The sequence below is a fragment of the Carassius gibelio genome, chromosome A10 (genome assembly GCF_023724105.1).
Source record: "Carassius gibelio isolate Cgi1373 ecotype wild population from Czech Republic chromosome A10, carGib1.2-hapl.c, whole genome shotgun sequence".
Taxonomy (NCBI): domain Eukaryota; kingdom Metazoa; phylum Chordata; class Actinopteri; order Cypriniformes; family Cyprinidae; genus Carassius; species Carassius gibelio.
The window spans coordinates 22,350,366-22,372,853 of NC_068380.1; the positions used below are offsets into that span (position 1 = coordinate 22,350,366).

The window sequence follows — 22,488 nt, forward strand, 5'->3', positions numbered from 1 at the left end:
ATTGCTTAGACTTGTTGTGCTTCAAAGAAAATCCACCAGATGGCACATGGAACAACACACTGGATCTACAGGCCAGACCAAATTGCTCATAAACACAATGCAATTTTTTGTCTTCAACTGACTGTTAAATATGCTTATAGATTATTACAGTATGTTTCATTTGAAAAACGCCGGCCTGGCCTGACCACCAACCCCCCGAAGTGTCATCTGGCCCTCGCCGAAGCCAAATATTTGGGATATCAGGTGGGTCGCGACTAAACCACCCCTTTTTATCAATAAAATCCACCCTTCAGGGGAACTTATCTTCATCCTCGAGTCGTGTCCTACTTCACCCCGCCACACCAGCTACAAAAAATAGCCGAAGAGTCAGGAGTTGGACAGAAGTACAAAGAGTAGTTGTGCTATCAAGATGATGCACCGCACCATCACGTTGCATTGGTGTGAACTGGCAGCTTTCAGAGAGCTGCAAGTAACTGGTTAGAGTGACCATATGCGCCGTTCATACGGGACACGTCCCAGCCAGGATTTTAATATTGCCTAAAAAATCCAGGTTTTGGCTATTTGCACTGTGCAGGTTGATCGTTGTGTAACATTCACGAGAGATATAAAGAGCAGAGCAGACGGCTCCTTTTGCTTTCGAATCGCTTTCATGTGTTTGTCCGTTCGTTTGACTTGAAGCATTGTGGTGCACTTTGTTTTTTTTTGGATTTGTGTGCAGCGACGCTTCAAGTCAATCGAACAAACAAATACGTGCACATATTTGCATCGCTTTGATCGTTCCCTCTAGATCTCACCTTTTCACATGAAGCCCCAAGATTGGTTGATTATGTACAACACTTGCATGTTATTGGTCAAACTGCTCTGGATGTTTTAGGCATAATTAAAATCCTGGCTGTGACGTGTCCTGTATGAACCGCGCATATGGTCACCCTATAACTGGAGGTACTGCCACACGAGCTCTCTCTCTCTCCCAGCGTGTGCACTTCTCTCTGCATCTGCTCTGTTCAGCGAGCGCAGAGAGGAGCAGCACTTTCAATTAAAAAAAAAGACAGTGTTTCGGGGCTTCCGGTTTGGCGATGTAAGAGAGGGCAGCAGATACGAGGACCTCCCAACCACACTCCTATTAAACATATTTATGCATCTTCTATTTCTAATCTAATTGCTTTGCAATATACACATAAGAACTACACTCAGTTCAGAAAGTGAACTGAGCAACAGTTCTAAACAGAAGCATAGTACCGCGCCAGCAACACGCTCAGGCGCTACTCTAGCGGGTAAACTAGCAGTAATGGCGTCTAATGACACCACTATTAGCAACAAGGACATGCCTGAAAAAGACAATACGGATAACTTGTCGATGAGTCAGCTAGTCTTCGAACTGGCAAAACAGCGGGCCAGTTTAAAAGAGGACATGGCAAGTTTAATTCAAGATTCAATCAGGCCATAACGGGCCTCCCTTGACAAGCAACGCGAAACAGTTGGCATGTTTCAGCACCGATTGCATCTACTGAAGTACTGGTCGGCAAAAACTTTGAAAGGCTAGCCGCATCAAATCCTTGAAGGCACAGAATACATCTCTTCTTGACCAAATGGTCGATCTTGAGAACAGATCCAGAAGGGCTAACTTGCGTATTATCAATATTCCGGAAGGTGCTGAGGATGGAAAAGGCCCCATCGGATTTATATCTGGGCTGCTTAAAGATACCATGGAGAGAGTGTTTGACAAACCTCCTGAACTTGAACGAGCGCATCGTGCGCTTTGCCCCAAACCTGGAACAGGGCAATCTCCAAGACCATTCATTGTCTGCTTCCACCGATTTCAGGAAAAGGAAAAGGTACTTCAATGGGCCAGGTGACATGATACTAAATTCAACAGAATGTCACTGCGGCTATACCCAGATACGAGCGCAGCTTTAGCGAGGAAACGCGCTGGATTCAAAGAAGTCGAACAATCACTCTATCAGAAAGGCATAAAATTTCAACTTCTGCATCCTGCACGTCTCCGTGTGAAATTTGGAGAGGAAACTCACACTTTTGATTTACCTGAGGCTGCACTGGCTACCAGTAGCCGCTTGCATCAAATTCAAGGTACTGATGCTTGCCTACAAGACGACCACTGGCACGGCACCAACTTACCTAAACTCACTGGTTAAATCTTATGTGCCCTCCAGAAGTTTGCGCTCTTCAAGTGAACGACGGCTTGTGGTGCCATCCCAAAGAAGTTCAAAAATCACTCTATCAACATCGCATTCTTACACAAAACTAAAAACCGACTCTGGCCGTAATATATTTTCTGTGAAGTTAAATGGCACAGACAATGTACTTCAAGCAATAAGGTGACTTTCTATCTATTCTTTTTTCGCAAGTTATCTTAAAATTCAAGAAAAGACGGCATGTTTGTTTCTGTTTATTGCCTTAAAGCTCATTTATTACAATGCGTAATAATGACGCTACGCTGTATTCCGTGTAAATATTGTGGTTTGGAGTCTCTCGAGAAGATCGAGATTAAGACTGGATAATCGAGAGCCATGCAATTTAAATAGGTTTCTGCGGCTTGTTTCAATTGGGGAAATTGTTGGAAAATGTTGGGAGTTTTGATTCTAAGTTTCATTTATCCAAAAAGTATTGTAAAAGTTTTGTTTTATGTTATGATTTTAGAAAAATTGAATAGGGAGAAAAAAAATTATGTTGACGATTGCGTTTTTGATCTGTATATACATGCAAATGTATATTTGTCCATAGGGCTGTCGCGATAACCACAATATCGTAATACCGCGCTATTGACAAGCAAACCACAGAGGAAGGATAGCAACCGCAGAAACTGTGGCAACGGCAGTGTTCAGTTTTTTTTATTTTTTTATGTGGCCTTATTGTTTTTTCAATTTGTCACTGTGCATTTAATGTTAAAAAAATTAATGATACAATATGGTTATGACTGTAATTTTCTCGCGAGCCATTGTAGCTTTATGGTGCTACGTTTGTTTTGCATAGGCCGGCTGAAATGAATCGAGGCGCTCGATCTCTTCCCAAAACCTAATGTCACGTCGCCAGTTTGGGAACATTTTGGCTTTCAACCCAATGAAAAGGGCAAGCCAGCGAATATAGATATGAGCCGATATGCAAAATTACCTGCAAAAAGGTTCCTGTGATACATCTATACATCAATACATCTAATTTGAGGTCATCGGGACATTCTAAAACGCTTAACGTGGTTTAATGTACTAATACAGTGATATTAACAGACCAAACTCACTAAACATCATATTAATAAAGTATACTATCTACAAAAAAAATCTGATGATCCCTGAATATGAATTCAACCCGTTTAATAACACGTTAAGCCTTTTCCTCTCATAGAAAACCATCATAAGACTTAAAGTGTTATTAAACGACTTGTATTCATATTCAGAGATCATCTCTTATTTTATGTACATCGTATACTTTATTAGTGTAATGTTTAGTGAATTTGGTTTTTAAAAATCACTGTCTTAGTACTAGGGGTGGTTAATCTGTCTGATTTCCTGATTCGATTACAGTCGATTTTCAATTATTAACGATTCTCGATTAGCGATTATTGATTTTCCATTTCACAACAGTAAGTAGTAAACAAACTGTGTAAATCATTACTAATAAATGGCAGAAACAAACCGAATGCATGTAGCGGTTGGGATTTTCAGTTTACTACATGCAGCAGGCACTCCGATTCCATGTATGGGGCACATATATATTATTCATATGACACACAAACACAAGTAGACAAGACCTTTTAGTTCAAAATCTATGCCCCGTGTCACATCGCCTCTGCTTCTGCTATGAGCAGTGCGGCCAGATCTGCCTCGCGCACACGCTGAGTGTGCACAGCTCAGACTACTGTCAGTGTCATTACGACTCCCCACCTTGCCTCCTAACTGTCCTATGAATACCACAACCTCGTCTAACATACCCAGTGGCATTAGACAAAGTCTCCACTACAATACTGTCGCCGCGATTGCGGAGAGGTGTGGTCAGAAGACAAATATACATGTCTAGCGCGGAAAAAATCTCCTGCCTCGTCCCCGCAACAATAACACGCCTGCTAATTTCGCACTCCGACCCCTGCAAACATTGTTCACACCTCTGACATTTGGCAAAGGACCATTTACATTGGGCAAAGGATGCACCGTTTGTGCTTGGTGTAGGGCTATACTTTCACTTTCAGTATCACCGTCATCTTCTGAATGCAGATATTCCCCTTCAGAATCAGTGTCCGCAAATAGAAGTCCCAACACTTCATTGCGGGTTTATTGAAGCTTTATTGATGCCATTAGATAATAATAATAATAATAATAATGATAATAATAATAATAATCTAATGCCAATACTCGCTGACGTCAACAACATTGGTCAGATAAAATGGCTCACTCTCACACTAGCTCTGCTTTTTTTCGCACTGATTCAATGCGCTCTCGAAGATTTTGTATAGGAGTCAGAGATTAAGTATTACATGTCTGCTATCTGGTGCAGGGGAGGTCGCGTGAAATTTGACACCCTATTTGACAAAATCGGCCGTTTTATTCAGTGCCGCATCTTGTCGAGTAAACTCGACCGTGGCGCCAAGAAGGTTAGACCTCCTGCTATGAAAACCAAAATAAATCCACACGCTTGCTTTGAGCCCAGATGGAGCTGGGTGGATCGGTTGGTTGCTCGCTCCTGGTTTTTCCATTTTACACACCTCCTCTGGCTGCTTGCTAACTGGAACTGGGCGCGTTCGTGACGTTCAACTCCCGGTATAAATTTTTTTACAAAATAAAATAATGCAAAAAAAATTGCTTTTTTTGCTTTTTGAAAATTTAATAATCGATTCATGCTCGTCCATAACATACTCGCGATTAATCAATAATCGATTTTTTTCACCACCCCTACTTAGTACATTAAGCCACATTAAGTGTTTTCTTATAACGGTTTTGTATGGAGGAAAAGGCTTAACGTGTTATTAAACGAGTTGCATTCGTATTCAGGGCTCATCTGATTTTTTTTATAGAATAGTATACAGTAAGCGTTTTAGCGTGTCCCCGGTCATCCAGCGCAGCTGCCCCCTCAAGCATCAGGTCACGGAGCAACATCAAAAAGAACAGCTGAGACCGGCCGACAGTTTGGAGTAGCTGAAGCCTTTGCAAAATCAGTAAAATACAGCCGTGAAAGTAACAGGCATACCTGCTGAAGTCACGGAAAACCTCCGCGTCAGTGCCCATACCCAAGAGAGTGTGAGCAGATAACGAGCTCACACTCTATCTGCAGGAGGAGTGCATCGACTCCAATGCGAATCCACTGTCCTAGTGGGCCATAATGGTGGCGCGATAATCAGTCTGGATTTCCGCTGCTGTCCAAAGTCACGCGTAAATACATGTAATACATGTTAGAACTATTTGATTTCTTAAAAAAAATGTATTGGAAAATGCATGTTCTTGTTGCTGTTTGGCATTTAACAATAAACAAAAATGTTTTAAAACGTGTCTCTCTGTCAGTTAAAAAAGCAACCATATATGCTACATACAGTAGGTGGAAAGCCTAATTAGGCTTTACAGTCGCGTGTTAAAATCAAGTGGGGGTGGTTGATCCTTGGCGATTTCTGTTCCCACACAACAGAGAATATTCCTATTTTTCACGTTCATCACTACTATTCAAGAATTGATTATTTCTTTATTGATAAATCCCTCCTCCCTTCTGTTGAACAAATTTAATATTTACCTATCGTGGAATCATACCATGCTCCCTTGCAATTACCTTAATTGCAATTTGAGGTATAACGAACGGCCTATGTGGAGACTAAACACAGCCTTGTTATCGGATCCTGCATTTTTTGCATTTGTATCAACAGCTATAGATAATTTCCTATTACATAACAGGTCCAAATCTACTACAGCATCTATATTGTGGGAGACACTTAAAATAGTTATTAGAGGAGAAATCATTTCATAAACTTCAACTCTCAATAAAAAATGTAAACAAAAACTGGACGACTTAATTGATTCTTTAAGAAGGGTAGATTACCTCAATTCCACATCTCCCTCACCTGAACTTTACAAAGAAAGGTTGAACCTTCAAGTTCAGTACAATCTGTTATGAACAAATAAAACTGAATGGTATCTATCACATTCTAAAGGTTATATATATGAACATGGAGAAATAGCAGGACGACTTCTAGCCCACCAGTTAAAATCTAAAGCCGCCTCTCAACTTATACCTCAAATTTGTAACAGTAATAATGATTTAATAGTTAATCCAATTGAAATTAATAAAATTTTTAAGAACTACTTCTCAAATGTGTATACTTCTGAAAGTCCTGATTCTAACTAATTTTTGAATTTTATATAGATATACCCACCCTCAATTCTGAGCAGAAAACTTATCTGGATCAGCCCATACAAACTCGCTCACATTAATGCAGAGCAAAACAACTCCTGGTACTGATGGCTATTCGATAGACTTTTATATAAAAAAAAAGCAGATAAATTAGCCCCCATTCTTCTTGATATGTTTGTGGATTCATTTGAAAAGGGTAGCTTGCCACAAACCTTGAATGAAGCAAACATTATACTTTTACTATAACCTGGAAAGGATCCTTTGAAATGTAACTCATACAGGCCAATCTCTCTCTTAAACTCCAATGTAAAAATTTTGGCAAAAATCCTCGCTTCACGTTTAGATACAGTAATAGAGAACTTAATTTCAAAAGACCAAACAGGTTTTGTCAGAGGTCGACATTCTTTTAGTAATATCCGGAGATTGTTAGGGGTAATACACTCGTCTAAACTTTCTCAGGACCCTGTCCCTCAGGCAGTCATCTCGTTAGATGCTGAAAAAGCATTTGACAGGGTGGAGTGAAAATATTTATTCTTTGTGCTGGAAAGATTTGGATTTGTTACATTTCTTCTCTCATTGATTAAGTTATTATATTTTTCTCCTAAAGCATCTGTAATTACAAATAAATTATGTTCAAAGTATTTCCCCCTATCATGGTGTACAAGACAAGGATGCCCTCTTAGTCCTTTACTTTTTACTTTAGCCATCGAGCCCCTATCTATGGCATTAAGACACTCACAACATTTTACTGGCATCAGCAGTAGGGGCATATAACATAGAGTATCCTCCATATTTCAAATACCGATATACCTTTTCAGTTGTCTTTATCAGGTTTTAGATATTTAGGGATAAACATCACACAGGGATTCCCTAACCTTTACAAAGAGAACTTTGTTCCCATAATCGACAAGTTAAAACTTGACTTCAAAAAATAGAATTTGTTATTTCTCTCTCTTGCAGGTAGAATTAATTGTGTAAAAATGAATGTTCTACCAAGGTTCTTGTCCTTGTTTCAATGCATTCCAATATTTTTAACAAAATCCTTTTTTCAGAACTTAGACATATTTCATCATTTATATGGGGTGGTAAAACACCTAAGATTAGGGAGGAATTTCTCCAAAGACAGAAATCTCAAGGCGGATTAGTGCTTCCTAATTTCAGGTATAATTACTGGGCTGCAAATATTTCAAAAGTACTGTATTGGGTTCAGGACCCCAAAGATGTCTGGTGTATTTCAGAGGCAAACTCCTGTACTTCATCATCCCTTCCTGCTTTAGCTTTATCTAAATTGCCCCTTTGCATTTCACTGTATACTCAATGCACAGTCGCCGCAAACACTCTCAAGAATTTTTTTCAATTTAGACAATGTTTTGGTTTCGAAGACTTCTCCATAGCCAGCCCTATATGCATGAATCACATATTCCTTCCAGCTCAATTGGACTGAGTCTTTAATCAGTGGCAACAATCAGGTCTTGTCAAATTTAGTGATCTTTTTATTGATGGTTTTTTTTGCCCCTTTTCCCAATATCTCCTCAAAATATAACCTGCCAAGATAACGTTAATAACTGAATCGTTAATATTTTATTTCTTTCAGCTGTACATAAACAATATGGGCTAGGCTATGTAAAAAATATGTTGTGCTCACATTTTTATAAACACTGCCTGTTGATGTCAGTAGGTGCCTGAAAAAGGTGCGTAATAGTGATGCGTGGGTCAGATTTTTTTTCCAATTTATTTGGCCAGCCCCTCAAATATAGTAACATTTCTTTACCCACCCCAACCTGCGGGGACATCACGCAAGTTACGTTGCCACGTAGACCTTCGCATTGTAACCTTATCAAAGAACCTGATAAAAGTGCGAGCGATGTTTTTAGATGACAGCAGCCTATATTGGAGTGCGGGTGTCCAGTTTTGTGCAAGAGCAAAGAAAATTTGCCCACGAGCGGAGAGATTTGTGCTCACGCATTGTATCAATGTGCTTTCGTGCAACAATAATTGCGCTCTCGACATTTGTCAGTAAAATAACGCCATAAAAATTTATATTCCAAATATTTTCTGGACTATGTCACACTTTTTTTCATAGTTTGGCTGGTCCTGTGACTTATAGTCAGGTGCGACTTATCAAAATTAATTTGAAATGAACCAAGAGAAATGAACTGAGAGACATGAGCGCTCTATGCTGCTCATTGTAGACTACAGGAGCACTGAGCAGCATAGAGCGCCCTCTCACGGCTGGAGACGGTAATGTTTTCTCTTGGTTCTTAGTTCTAAATAAATGCTACTTATAGTCCAGTGCGACTTATATATGTTTTTTCCTCATCATGACGTATTTTTGGACTGATGCGACTTATACTCAGGTGCGACTTATGGTCTGAAAAATACGGTATATTATTGGCTTCAGGACACGCTATAACTGAAAATAAACACTACTGCCTCTACTGGTAAGGTACTTCATGTGTCAGAGAACTTCACGACGTCTTGCCACAGGAGGTCATGGGATCCCTTCAGGGCCATGCACAGACATTTTGAGGGGCAGTGGCCCGAACTAAAAAAGGGGATCTAGGGGGGTGGGTGCTTGTTAATACAAGTGATCCAGTTGTTACAAATATACAATTAAAAGAGAAGACAGCACACTCTCACATCGTCTCATCTTTAATGGAAGTAGGGGAATTTGGGGTAATTTGACCCACCCTCTGTATCTTGGTAACTGAACAGATAAGTTAACTGTCAGAGTTATAACAGATGTAATGGTTGTTCCATCAAAGCAAATTTATCCAGGTCTAAAAATATTTATGATGCATATAGATGATTTAGCAATAAAACCATGGCAATCATTTAGCTAAATATTAGCCTCAATTGGTAAGCTACAGTGGCTTTTTTTTTTAACTACCAAAATGGCAGCTATGGGGCAAAGTGAGCCAAATGTTGTGGGGTAAATTAAGCCAGCATTTTAACTTACCCCACTGTACACTGTAGCTAAAGGGTTTGTTAACCCAAAAATATACAATAGGCCATGTTTTACTCACCGCCAAAGCATCCTGGGTGTATATGAATTTCTTCTTTTAGATGAATCCACTCTGAGTTATATCAAAACTTGTATTTGATCTTTCAAGCTCTATCACTGCAGTCAGTGGATGTTGCATTCCTTCAGTCCAAAAGATGTGAAAAGCAGGGTAAATAAAACACTATTTTTTAAGGAATGCATACACATACAAATAAAATATGCAAAATAAACCTTTTTTTTTGGGGGGGGGGGGGTGAACTACCCCTTTAAGTTAATTCTCTGAATTATAAACTGACGTTTTGATGTGATATTACTGGTTTATCATATACATATTATTTATAGTTTATTTAATAGGGATAGTGTACAAGTGCACAAAATCCTTCTCTGATAAGAATCAGAAAATGCTTTTTTACAATATAAACAGATATATATTTCCACCTGTAGTCACTAATGACCAACAAACTCTCTGTTTAGTCTGGAAGGCTACAACTTTGACTGTTTGTAAGAGAAAAGTATTACATTTGTTTTTATATTGTTATTTATTTCACATGGGTTTGAATCAGATTTGGTGAGATGGTCATTTTACACCCAGATGGTGCATCTACCCACTGACTCAAAATCGGGTAAACTTACCCCAAACCCCAGGCAAACTGAGCCATGGGAACACTTTTTTTTATAAGAAGCCATATTTTTAGAACTCTTTGCCATAGAAGCATTCTGATCATTTTAAATGATAGGAATACTTTAATTTCGATAGGATTAGATAGGATAGATACTTTCATTGTACGTCTGCATCTTTTTCCCTTTGTCGCGGTTGGTCAGCACTATGAGGGTGGAGTTTGTGTGTGTTTCGCATCAGCACTGATTTTTTCATGTGGGTGTCTCCGTTAATTGTTCATCTACACCAGGTACTACTCATTACCCGATCCCTACTTATTGCCCTGTCTTTCGTCTTGTGTTTGTCAGAGCGTTGTTTGCAGTTCCCTGACAATGCCTGGTCTCTCGTTCCTGTTCTCTGTGTTCTTCTCTTTGTTGGATCGTCTGTGTCTCTGGAATCCCATCCACTCCTCACCACCCATCGCTCGCTCATCTCAGTTCCTATGTCATGCTATCCTGCTGCCTCTCCTCACTGCCACTTCCCAGATCGACATCAGACTTCGCCTCACCCACCTGTTATCCTGTTTTATGTTACTCATGTGTCTGACTGTGTTATTAAATATCCGATTTATTTGAACTTGCTTCCTCACCTTCTTTCACCATTACACCCTTATCCTGAGAACCACATAAGTAAAAAAAAGTGAAATTAATATTTTACATATGTTATAGATTACTAGTATCAAGACAAGTGTTTTTAATGTGAAATACACTAAATTACAAGACTTAAAGTGTGACAAACTGCTAAATATTCTTTGTGATGATTTACAGGGCCTGGGGTTTGTGGGGCCCTGGTGAAGGTTACAGTTTTTATTAATTTGTAGGTTCGTTCTATTTATTTATTTGTGCTATTTACACAGTTTTTTAAGTTTGTAGGTATCCAGGTATAACCAACACATGCTACTCTGAGTAAAAGCTAATTAATACTGTGTTTGTAGGGAGGGTCATAAGCATCAACATATGTTTTTAACCAATGAATAAACAAAAACAGCAATACAAGCACCTTTTATGAACTTAATATAAACACCAAAATAGACTCAAAACAAAGAAACATCGTTCAAACCGTATAGCAAAAAACACTCTGGACACCAAGATATATATAGACTTAAGTATAATTTATTTCACCAGTAAATAAAACTTAAACATTAACATGAACGATTACTTACAGTTGAGCATGAAACAAACTGTTTCCCAACGGGACTTTTGCCGTGTCCGAAACCGCTCCCTATCCACTATATAGTGCACTATATGGGGTGTCAGCCATTTTGTAGTGCTGTCCGAATTCTGAGTGAACTACTTCATTCCCTACATTTGTCCAATTCTTTTTACCAACAATTGATTCTGATTTCGAGTGTACAACTGATGTACACTGGCTGAAGCACTATTTCCAATCGGAATAGCATTGAGCTGGAAGCCAGAGCGGGAACGAGTGAGTTTGAATGAGAGATATGACGTTTACATTTTTATTATTTCTGTTTTAACGTTTTTCCTACATTAGAAATTATGTTATGTAGGCAGTAACGCAGTTTAATATTTTAATAATTTACTGAGGTGGCATTCGTTAACTTACAAAAATGATGATAATTTGGTGGATAATTTACATTTTTAATAACAGGTAGTGTATTCTGATGTAAAATTAACGGTCGCCTGAGGATGCTCTACAACCATCTTATCTGAGCTCAAAACGGTGCTTGAGCGAGTGTCAAGATACTAAAAATAATAAATACATTTTGTTCTCAGTACGTTATTTTAATACCATTTAATGATTATGAACATAAAAGCATTACAAAAAAAATATTATATACCGTCGATGAAACCACAAAGGTATGTATAATTGCATTATAAAGTTATTTTGAGTACTATTGCTATTAGTATTATTTTCTAAATTTAGTACATGTAATATAAAAGTACATATGGCTATGTTTTTGCAACAGCTCCGAGTCTCATGCGCAGTGTAGGCTATACGTCACTGTCCGAATCCGTTCACTCATTTATTTGTTCACTCCTTCCTGATATAGTGAACTTAACTGCCATACACTATATAGGGATTAGAGAATTAATGAGTGAATGAGTGAGCGATTTCAGACACAGGCTGCATCCGAAAACTTAGGCAGGTGCCTTGCTGTCTAATCAGGCAATGACTTTGCAGGCAGCGTTTTTGCACGAAGGCACCTCATGAAACTGATTTCGGACAGACTTCTGAGGCAGCGTAATGGTTTAATGATCTACAGCAAAATATAGAGAGCTTTGGTGATAACTAGGTGTATATTTCATTACTGCAATATAAATTTCTTGCTATAAATGGCATAAATAGTAACAAAACATTGATCAGAAACATACATTTACACACAAACTGACCACCGACCGCAACTTTCAGATGCCATCTTTATTTTTTTACTTAACTGTCACGGAATGGAACACACAGGATTGTGGGATATCCAAGGCAGCGAAGGATACATTTATGCTGCCTTCAGAAATTGGCCAGATTAAGGCATCTCAGGAGACAGGAAGTGAAGCTAACTTTGAATTTGGACGTGACTTGATGCCTTCCTACATTGGAATGTGTCCTGCGAAGGCAGCATTTTTCAGTTTTCAGATGCAGCCACAGCGTTTGTTTGACCAAGGAGGGCAGCCATGATAATTTATTCTACTGCTTACCTGTTTCTTTATCCAATCACAGTCGTCTCACTAATACCCCTAGAGGTGAGGAGTGTAATTGCGGGTTAAGTAACTGACTGTTACACAGGTACAGAAACCGAATAATTAAAGGCTATGTTGCAGTTTTTTTTTTTTTTTTTTTCTGGCAATTTTCTAGTTGGTAATAAACATTTAAACAGTTATCCATTGTATTTGATGTTGTAGGGTATTACAAAAAGAAATATAATAAGGAAAAGTAGGTGATATCTTAGCGGTTAGCTACAGGTTAGCGATGAATCTTGTTTCTCCCACAATGCAGAAAGTTGGCTAAGTTAATTCCTACCGCCGTGCCGTCTGTGAATGCAAACCTCTCTGCTTGTCCTGTCCCGAGGTCGAGAGACACCGTCTTCCGCAAGCGATATATTGCCACGGTAAGCCTCATGCTAACGTTAATGTTAACAAGCTGCGTTTTAGCTAGCTCTGTGTGTATTTTGCATACCGTGTTCCCTTTGACACAGCCTCCACTACAAGCATGATCACTCTGACATTAGAAGAGCATATTTTGTGATTCACGAATATGAGCCAAAACAAAATTGCCCTGAAGTAAATCAGGGAATCGTCATGAAAGCTTCATGGCTAACGTTTAATGTTTGGATCAGTGGTGATGATAATCAAGCGGCTTTCACAATAGTGTGTTTGCGTTTTGTGTTAGACTGCTACGGTTCTCTTTCACATATATTTGACCGTGACCGTGTAGTGGAGGCTAAACGCAAGTAAACACAGTTTACCCACCTCTGAGATGTCATAAACAGTTTATCCACTTCTCACTTCAAAGTTTAGCTAATTCTCAGTAAATTCACTACCTCATAGAGTTTATGCACCACATGTACTCTAGACATTTATAACCACTTATTATATTTGTTTTCGCAAGATGATGACAGATACCTCACAGCAGGAGACCGTGGACAGTGTAGACACTGTGGAGTGTCAATACGGGATCAGCCCTTGCCCTCCTCCACTTCTGATGCTGTGACACAGTGTTATTTGAAGCCCCCCCGATGGTCTCGCGGTAAGTCTTGGGTATTTTAAGGGGTAGATATTCTGTCTAAATCATTGCCAGTATCTATGCAAGCAGGACATTTCCATACACATTGATTAAATTAATACATAGCCTACACCAAAACATAGCCGCTTAGATTTGCCATGATTGTCACATGTTTGGGTATGTTTACTGCCTCTCCACAGCTGTGCAGGTTAACCTGAAGCCCAAGATGGTCAGCGTGGGCACACAGACGTCTTTCAGCCCACAAACCTCCACTCCCCTCGCTAGTCCTGAACAGACAGATGATGAAGATGATGATAATGCCTCTGTCGTTAGTGACTTATCGTGGGTGCCCGAAGAGCCGATGCATGAGGAGGACTTGTTTGATGAGGAGCCACCTTACGCGTGTGACCCCCACCACAAGTGAGATAATTTAAAACCAACATAGACCATTTTGAATGCTCATTTTATTGTGTACTTTAGCTTTGGTAGTTTGAATGACACCTCCCTCCCTCCCTAATTTTTTGTTGTTGTAGTGGCATTGACAAATTCATTGTTTGCCAAGAGGAGCTGATGGGCCTTTTTGCCATCTGTCCGGCCTGTTGTGAGAGGTCAGATAGTAGCATCGTGCAGCAGGAAGGAACTTTTGTTAAGATCAAGCAGGTACGGTTATGTTTGCGCAGCAGGCCATCTGATTAGAAAATCAGAATATCTTATTACAATCTGATAGCTCTGACTGTCTTGCCAGATAATTTACAATGTATGTACCAGGCTGGTTTTAGTCTGTTGGTTTGTGATGGCATCACATTTGAGTGTTAGATCAGAACAGAACACCGGGTGAAGTGACATTCAGCCAAGTATGGTGACCCATACTCAGAATTTTTGCTCTGCATTTAACCCATCCGAAATGCACACACACAGAGCAGTGAACACATACACACACACTGTGAGCACACACCCGGAGCAGTGGGCAGCCATTTATGCTGCGGCGCCCGGGGAGCAGTTGGGGGTTCGATGCCTTGCTCAATGGCACCTAAGTCATGGTATTGAAGGTGGAGAGAGAACTGTACATGCACTCCCCCCACCCACAATTCCGTCCGGCCCGAGACTAGAACCCACAACCCTTCGATTGGGAGTCCAAGCCTCTAACCATTAGGCCACGACTTCCCGTTATACTGTATTGGTCATGTGTGTTTCATTGAAAACATGAAACCAGTAATGTACAGTACTTAATCTATATTGAATCCTGATATACTGTTGATTACTCTTTTTCTTTACATATCTAGGTCTGTGCATCCTGTACCACCATTTCTGGCAAAATCAACCAATGCTCCAAAGGAACATGCCGACCTGCAACCGCCTGTTAAGCGGGGCCATTCATTTCACTGGATGTTTGGCCACCCAGACATTAAGAATGTTGACTCTGTTTGGCCTGCAGTGCATCAGTGCGAGCAGTTTCTTTCACCATCAGCGCCGCTACACTATCCCTGTAATCGTTCAGGTTTTAGTGACCTACGGGCAATGGATGGCGGGCTAGTTCTTGCTGGTGACTGTAGGTAAACCAGTGTGAGAGCTCATAGACCAGTTGCACGTTTTGATTTTGTTATTTGTTATCATGTAGGGTGGCTTTAGTTGGCATTTGCAGATGACATGGTGGATTGTCTTTACAGACCTTGATTATTAAAAACTTGAAACATAATTCAAATTTGTAATTAATTCCAGGTCAGATTCTCCTGGGCACTGCGCGAAGTATGGATCCTACTCTCTGATAGAGGACAGAGTGAACAAGGTGGTGGATGTTCAGCTTGTTCAGGTAAACCTGATGTTATTAGACAAAGAAATGAACTCTGCAATTTGGTAAACTTATTGTATCTTAATATAACATCTTTCCACTAGTACAACGATGCATAGAGCTTTATTGTGTATTGCCTAACTAGAGTACAGTGTATCATAATACCTGGACCAGCAACGCGTCGGTTCATCCACGCCTCCTTCAACACCACTAGCATTCTACACTTACACTGTTGTGTCATGTTGCAGAGCTCAGAGGTCCCCAACAGCTCATGGTGTGAGCTTGAAGGGCTCAAGCGCAGTGTTGACCTGTTGAAGGGAAAGGACCTGCATTTGGCAACGCTGATCGCGGACCGTCATCGCCAGTTATTTACAATAAAAATGAAGTGTAGAATGTAAATATCTGAATTGCATTGAAGCTGGATGTTTGTGGTTTGCTGATGCACTGAGGGCCACACAGGTCAATCATCCACAAAAGTTTGTTTATTTCTCCTTAGGTTGCCAAATGGGTGAGAGAGGAGCTGAGCCCTGAAGGGACACGTCATTATTTTGATGTGTGGCACATTGCCAAAAGTATGTATCCATTGTTGGAACCTTGAATCAGTTTTTGTTATTGCATATCAATTAATACCATTTGTTCTAAAACAGGTCTGGGGAAGGCATTGGATGCAGCTTCAAAAGAGTGTGACCAACTACAGTTGTGGAGGCCTGCTATAGTGAATCACCTCTATTGGACTGCAGCCTCAACCCCAGATGGCAACCCAGCGGTCATGGAGGCCAAATGGAGAAGTTTAGTCAACCACATCCAGGACATTCATGACCATGACACCCCTGCCTTCTCCAGTTGTGCCCATGGCCCTCTAGATGGGGATCAGCGCAACAAAGAGTGGTTGGACCCAGGTACAGTACACACAGTATGTAGAATTATGCACGCTCTACAGTTTTGTTGTCTTTGCTGTCTGAGTGATTGTTTGGATGCTTTGACATGTAAGGGTGTGACGGTTAGTATATAACCGTGAGACCGGCGGTTATAGTTGAACACCGTCATTAGAACTCTATAACCGGCAAAACCGTGTCATTAAAATATTTTTTACAAACATTTTTTATCAAAAATTATTTTCATTTTTTAGATAGGATCATAAGATCCGCAATATATCGGGAAACATGGTTTTTACCACTTAATGAAGTTTTGTAAATCGTCAGACATATTTACCACTTCATTAAATTTTGCTTTGTAGAAAACCTTTCTTAAAAATGAATTTCGTTTTGTACAAATTTTATCTTAATTTTAATAAATGTTTCATCAACCAATTGCATGTATTTTAATAAATAAAAAGCAAATATAGCAGACAATGATAACCGTGACATGGAAGCACGAGCGTGCCGCGTTCACTTGCACTGCACTGTGAACTAGAGCACATCTCATCGTAAATGAAACTCAGCGTAGGCCTATGCCTCATACATTAGCATTAAATATCTTTGCTGCATCCTTTCTAGAACAGACGGGTGCGGCTTTGAAATTTGCTCAAAAAACTGTGGCGCGGATGATGAGTTTTGTGACACATCTCCTTAATAAACGGAGGTCTGAAATCTCTGCCCCTTTACCGATCCGAGCGCGCGCTGACATGCAGTTAACCCGCTATCTCCAAGAACAACCAACTGACTCTACGACAGATCCACTAGCATAAATCCCCCCCCCCCCCCCCCCGACGGTTATGTTATGAACCGTCACATTAGACTCACGTCATAACCGTCATCACCAATTCTGAAACCGGCACACCCCTATTGACATGTGACCTTTGTGATGAAATGTTTTCATTCACTGGCAATCTCATAACATTTTGTTTACTGTTTATGTTTGCTATAATTCATATGTGTATCTGTCTGCCTCCCTGTCTTGGTCTTGCAGGCTCATTGGCAGCAGTAAAGTTGGAGAACATAATCATGAGGACTGCCTTACTGAAAGATGTTCGACAGCTGTCTCCACAGCACCAGACCTTCTCCCTTGAGGCTTACCACTCCCTCATCTTGCACTTTGCGCCCAAGCACACAGGGTTTTCATACCTTGGGATGTATAGCAGGTCAGTGCTATCCAATGGAATAATACTGCCAATTATTATGCCGTTTATAGTAATAATAGTACCTATTATCATGCCTATTGTAGTATTTTGTCATGCATACACCAAGTTAAAAAAAATTCTCAAATGTGTTATTTTGTAGGCTTCTCTTAGCGGCGCTGCATTATAATCACAATGCCAACCGCGAGACAGCACGGAGAAGTGATGGGACGGAGAAGTACTGCGTGCGGTATCCGCGCTTCAAAAAAGGTGCCCATGTGGTGCTTCCCATCAAAGAGGCAGCCTCATACGGTAAGCAGTGTCATGCAGTTCTATCATATTTTGAGATGGTGCACGAGACATCTGTGATCAGTGGCAATGATCTTTATACAGTATTATTATTATTATGTCTGCAGGTTATGCAACATCATTAATGAAGGCCCTTCGGGAAAGCTACACCAATTCACCTTCAGCTCTTCGAGAGGTTAGCGACAATTTGTCCTCCGATGCACCCGCCCCCATCGCCAAATCCTTCGAACAGGTTCCTAAGGAGGAGGCCGTCAGCCTCTACCTAGCCCGGTAGTCACGTTACACAAAAACCTAATTTCACATTATTATTATTTTTTCCACAGACAAGTCCAATGATTTAGTTGTAAGTATTTATTTTAGTTGTTAGTTATCTTCTTTCCCTCTGTCCCTGTCATCTCATTTGGTGGTGGTTTCCTGCATGCTGCATGGTTTGTTTTTTCTTTGTGTGCTATTGCTTTGGTTTTACTTTACACAAAATTATTACTTTTTTCCGTCTTTGTAAGTGGCAATAATTGTCGCTGTACCCCATTCAAGGGGTCCTGCATGCTGCATGTCTGCTCCTCTGTCTGTTATTTGCATGAAATGTGTTGTATGTAATTAAAAATAATTTACCAATCATTTTACCTGTGCCTTGTTAACCTCTGCGGTGTTGTCTGGGCTCACTGTGTGTCTGCTTGATGTGCTTTTGCGTGTGTGTGTGAGAGAGAGAAACAAAAGAAACTGTGCAAACGTTTCAGGTCAGTAATCTTCGTCCTTGTTCAGTAAATGTTCAGTAACCGTTACAAGTAATGCCAATAAACTGTGTTTTCTTATCAAAATTCATGTGTTCTGTGTACTTTATAACATTTTAAGGGCAATTTGGGGATCACAACAGAGTAAGCAATTATTTTTATTCATTTTCATCCAAACGAGGCCATTGAAAGCCCTGATAGGTCTGGTCACCACTTTGAAATTGTTGTCTGATGGTTGAAACCACACAAGAGGGTAGAGGCTTCCTTATACTCCTGCCTAAAACTCCATAAGCCCAGTGTATAGCCTGCCTGTACGCAGTGTTGCCTAGGGATAAGTAGGAAAGATTCTTAAGTTTAAAACTGTAAGTAGGTTGGAAACCTACTTTGCGTTGAGAGCATGTGGAAACTGTGACATTACTGTGATGGAAAAACCATCATCCAAAACGAACCATGGCTTACAGTCAGATTCAGCCGTTTATTTATGATCCAGAATCAGATCCCGAGGCTGAAACTGAACGAGAGCAGCAGCAGCAACGACTCGCTCCAAGCGGGGCTCGAACCCGGGTCTCCGGCATGGGAGGCGGACGCACTAACAAGGAGGCAGAGATATTTTAAGCAGTTTTACTCACCGCCTGCGGTTCCAACACACGATCGTGACCCTTTTTCGTTGGGATTGCATCATCCTTAAGAAATAAACGATACGCAAATCCGTCGTCAAACTGGGCCTTGTTTGTAAAACAAGCATCTTCGAAATGCAGGGAACAAACAAAAACACTTGCACAACTCCGTTGATGCTCTGTAAAAATAAACTCCATCCACTGGTCCCTTAATATTGTTTTTTTTTTTGTAATCTGTGCAGTGTTGTCTTGCCCTGGCAACCAAAAACACACTTCTTTTGTGACATTTGGCGACGCTCTCGCTCTGGTCAGTGAAGTCTGTTGTGCTCTCAGTGCTCTGCTATACGGGAGCGCGCGCTCTTCCGGCAGAAGTGCCTCAGGACCCATATAAGGAAATTCTGCTCCATCTAACGTCACACAGAGCCATACTCGAAAAAAACTTTCCGAAACTTGTGACAAACCAGAAGGAGTATTTTGGGAACAAAAATACTCCTTCAAACATTCAACTTAATTTTTTAAACTTTGTCCATGTTTAGCATGGGAATCCAACTCTTTAACAGTGTAAAAAACTCAGTATGCATGAAATAGCATTTCACCCCCCCTTTAATGAATAACGGATCAACTACGACAGCCTACATCGCACATCTTGCGATGTGACTATTGTGGATTCGTACATCACGATATCGATGTTTAAACGACAAATCTTGCAGCCCTACCATATAGTGTCCTGCACCTACTAGTAATACTAATTATATCTGGTGTTTGAATAATTGTTGGTTTGACTGTGCATTAATTATTGTTAAAACTACAAAGTAATACAGTCAAGGGCAGTGATTTTCCTTCATTCACTTGGATTAACATTACAGCAGCTGGTAGCTTAATTAGGCACGGGCACTTTAAGAGACTTAAGTTGAATGCATCCAATATACACATCCCATTTTTTTCAACAGTTTACTTTCACTTAAGACATAACTGACAGTTTTTTCGAACACACTTTTCAAGACTGGTATTTTGACATATTTTGTATGAATTTGTCGGCAAGAAGAAGCAGATTGTAACTTTGTATTCATGTTTGCAATGTTGAACTGCCTTTAGCAGCCTCTCTTCGCTCTTCATGTGTGCCAACAACAGTGGATTTTGTTGTTAGATGTTAGATCTGATCAGGTATAGTAACTAGACATTGGACATTCTAATTCTAAGAATATATATTTTGTTGTAATCACTTAATTTTCTCTCTGATACTGTAGGAGTAGGGTGGTGAATCTTTGGGTAGACAGCGAATTGATTTTAAATCATGATTCATGGGTTTTTCTATTCCATTCCATGCACAAATAAATTTGATTTGATTAACAATTTGATTCTGCATTTTTTAAGTGCATTCACAGGACTATTTAAATATTTTCCCTAAATTATTTAAATGCTTAGGGAGCAAATGAAACTGATGTTGAAATTAGCACACACTAACTAGATGGCCATCTTTAATTATCTACACAAAGGGCCATAGCATTGAAATTACGTTTGGATATTATGTGTGTACCACACTTTCATTGCTTTTATTCTATAACCCCTAATGATTATCTAAACAAAATAAGAAGATGTTAGCTGCAGGTATCACACACACAGGACGTGTCCTCTCAGCCCTGATAGCATACTGCTCTCCCTTCTCCACCAATGCAGCATCTAGTCAACAAATTAATTACTTATTACTGAAAAGAAAATATGTACTACAGTATACTGTGTTCACACCATTTAGTTGTTTAGCTATGGATTATATACCCCGTTGAAAAAAACAGCATACGTTGGTCAGGTATGTTTTGACGCTGGGATGCTGGTGGTTTATAGAATAAACCAGAATAAATCAGCATAAACCAGCAAAGGTCCAGCATAAACCAGTATTCCAGCGTCAAAACATACGTTTTTCAGCAGGTAAACACTGAGTAGCATTCGGCGGAACTGAGCTGGCACTCCAGCGTGGAGAAAGCCTTGTGTCTATTTCTGTTTCCACAACCTTATTTTTATGAATGCAAGTTGTTTTTATTCCATATTTCTATAGTACTATATTCTCAGATTTTCTAAGATGTTAGAGTGAAGAAGGTTTGTTTGTACTTTTATGTATAAGAAGATCATTGTTTTCAAATAATCACATACTTAAACATCAGCCAGTTTCAGCGATTTTATGATGAGAATGTACTGCAGCTAAACTAATATGCATCAGTGTGTCTGAGATCATGCCTATCCTTGCTTTTACAGTTTCTAAATGTAAGAAGACTTTACATTTATAGATGCCCATCACTGCCAAACCAAATGAATCTGATGACAACACACACAACCACAAAGTTCATCACTTCTGTTGCTGCTTTAGTTGCTTCTCACTGATCAGCATGAGGAGACACACGGGCCTGAGTGAGAATACAAGCAGCTTCTGACTGACCCGGGATCGCCCCGAGTGAGAATACAATACAACCAGCTTCTGACCCCCTGACTGACCCGGGATCGCCCCGAGTGAGAATACAACCAGCTTCTGACCCCCTGACTGACCCGGGATCGCCCCGAGTGAGAATACAACCAGCTTCTGACCCCCTGACTGACCCGGGATCGCCCCGAGTGAGAATACAATACAACCAGCTTCTGACTCACCCTGGATCGGGCCCGAGTGAGAATACAACCGGTTTCTGACCCTCTGACTGACCTGGGATCGGGCCCGATTAAGAATACAGCCGGGACTGAACCGAACGAGTTTTGTTACTTGACATGAAGAGCTTTCAATAAAACCATCAAAAGGACTTCAGTGCATCATTTAAGTCTCAGAAGCACAGCTAGAGAAAGTTGAAACACTAACCTCAGATTCTGTTCGAAGATTTTTCTACTTCCCGTTCTGAACTGTTGTGTTGAGTGTGTGACGTTAGGATTAATTCTTTTAAGGTTTTGTGTGAGTCGAGTGTGCTGTTTTCCTACCGTTCTCCTCACTTTCGTTTTTCCTAGCTACGCTGTCAATCATCCTACAGGGCGGGGCCAGTGTGCTAATGTCAGGCAGGGCTCAACGTGTTTAAACAGGTTATTGCACCTTCAGACATTTAGTGTGTGTGTGTGTGTGTGTGATTTCTGACATAGTTATGATATACTCTCATTTCTTTACATTTCAACTTGAATTGAAATAAGAAGAAACAAGAAAACTGCTTTTATTTGTATTTTATACAATAAAAGTAATAACCCTGCTGAAAAAGAAAACAATAAAAACCATTACAGAAATTCTAATGGTTTCCATTACAAAACCATTTACAAACTATCAGCAATTAACCATTAA

The 22,488-nt window shown here is 40.1% G+C and overlaps 3 protein-coding genes across 5 annotated transcripts in view; 2 read left to right on the forward strand and 1 right to left on the reverse strand.

The window, feature by feature from the left end:
• Window positions 1-22,163, reverse strand: part of LOC128021567 (protein NLRC3-like) — a 40,944-nt gene extending 18,781 nt beyond the window's left edge. The window contains exons 1-2 of one of the 3 annotated variants that reach the window (XM_052608882.1): window positions 22,024-22,147; window positions 9,369-9,487 (exon numbers count right to left, since the gene is read on the reverse strand). The gene's annotated coding sequence lies outside the window, so the exon portion shown is untranslated. Of the gene's footprint in view, window positions 1-9,368; window positions 9,488-22,023 lie in introns of all 3 variants that reach the window. The other 2 variants (XM_052608884.1, XM_052608883.1) reach the window with 2 other exon arrangements.
• LOC128020674 (uncharacterized) lies at window positions 1,660-14,393 on the forward strand. Its single transcript, XM_052607281.1, has 4 exons — window positions 1,660-1,852; window positions 13,569-13,706; window positions 13,883-14,102; window positions 14,216-14,393. The coding sequence occupies exons 1-4, from the start codon at window positions 1,660-1,662 to the stop codon at window positions 14,376-14,378; spliced, it is 714 nt and encodes a 237-aa protein (XP_052463241.1). The 3' UTR covers window positions 14,379-14,393.
• Window positions 14,867-18,848, forward strand: LOC128021580 (uncharacterized). The gene is made up of 6 exons (XM_052608897.1): window positions 14,867-15,492; window positions 15,720-16,043; window positions 16,119-16,370; window positions 17,380-17,551; window positions 17,691-17,839; window positions 17,944-18,848. The coding sequence occupies exons 3-6, from the start codon at window positions 16,241-16,243 to the stop codon at window positions 18,108-18,110; spliced, it is 618 nt and encodes a 205-aa protein (XP_052464857.1). The 5' UTR covers window positions 14,867-15,492; window positions 15,720-16,043; window positions 16,119-16,240; the 3' UTR covers window positions 18,111-18,848.
• Window positions 22,164-22,488: the final 325 nt, after the last annotated feature.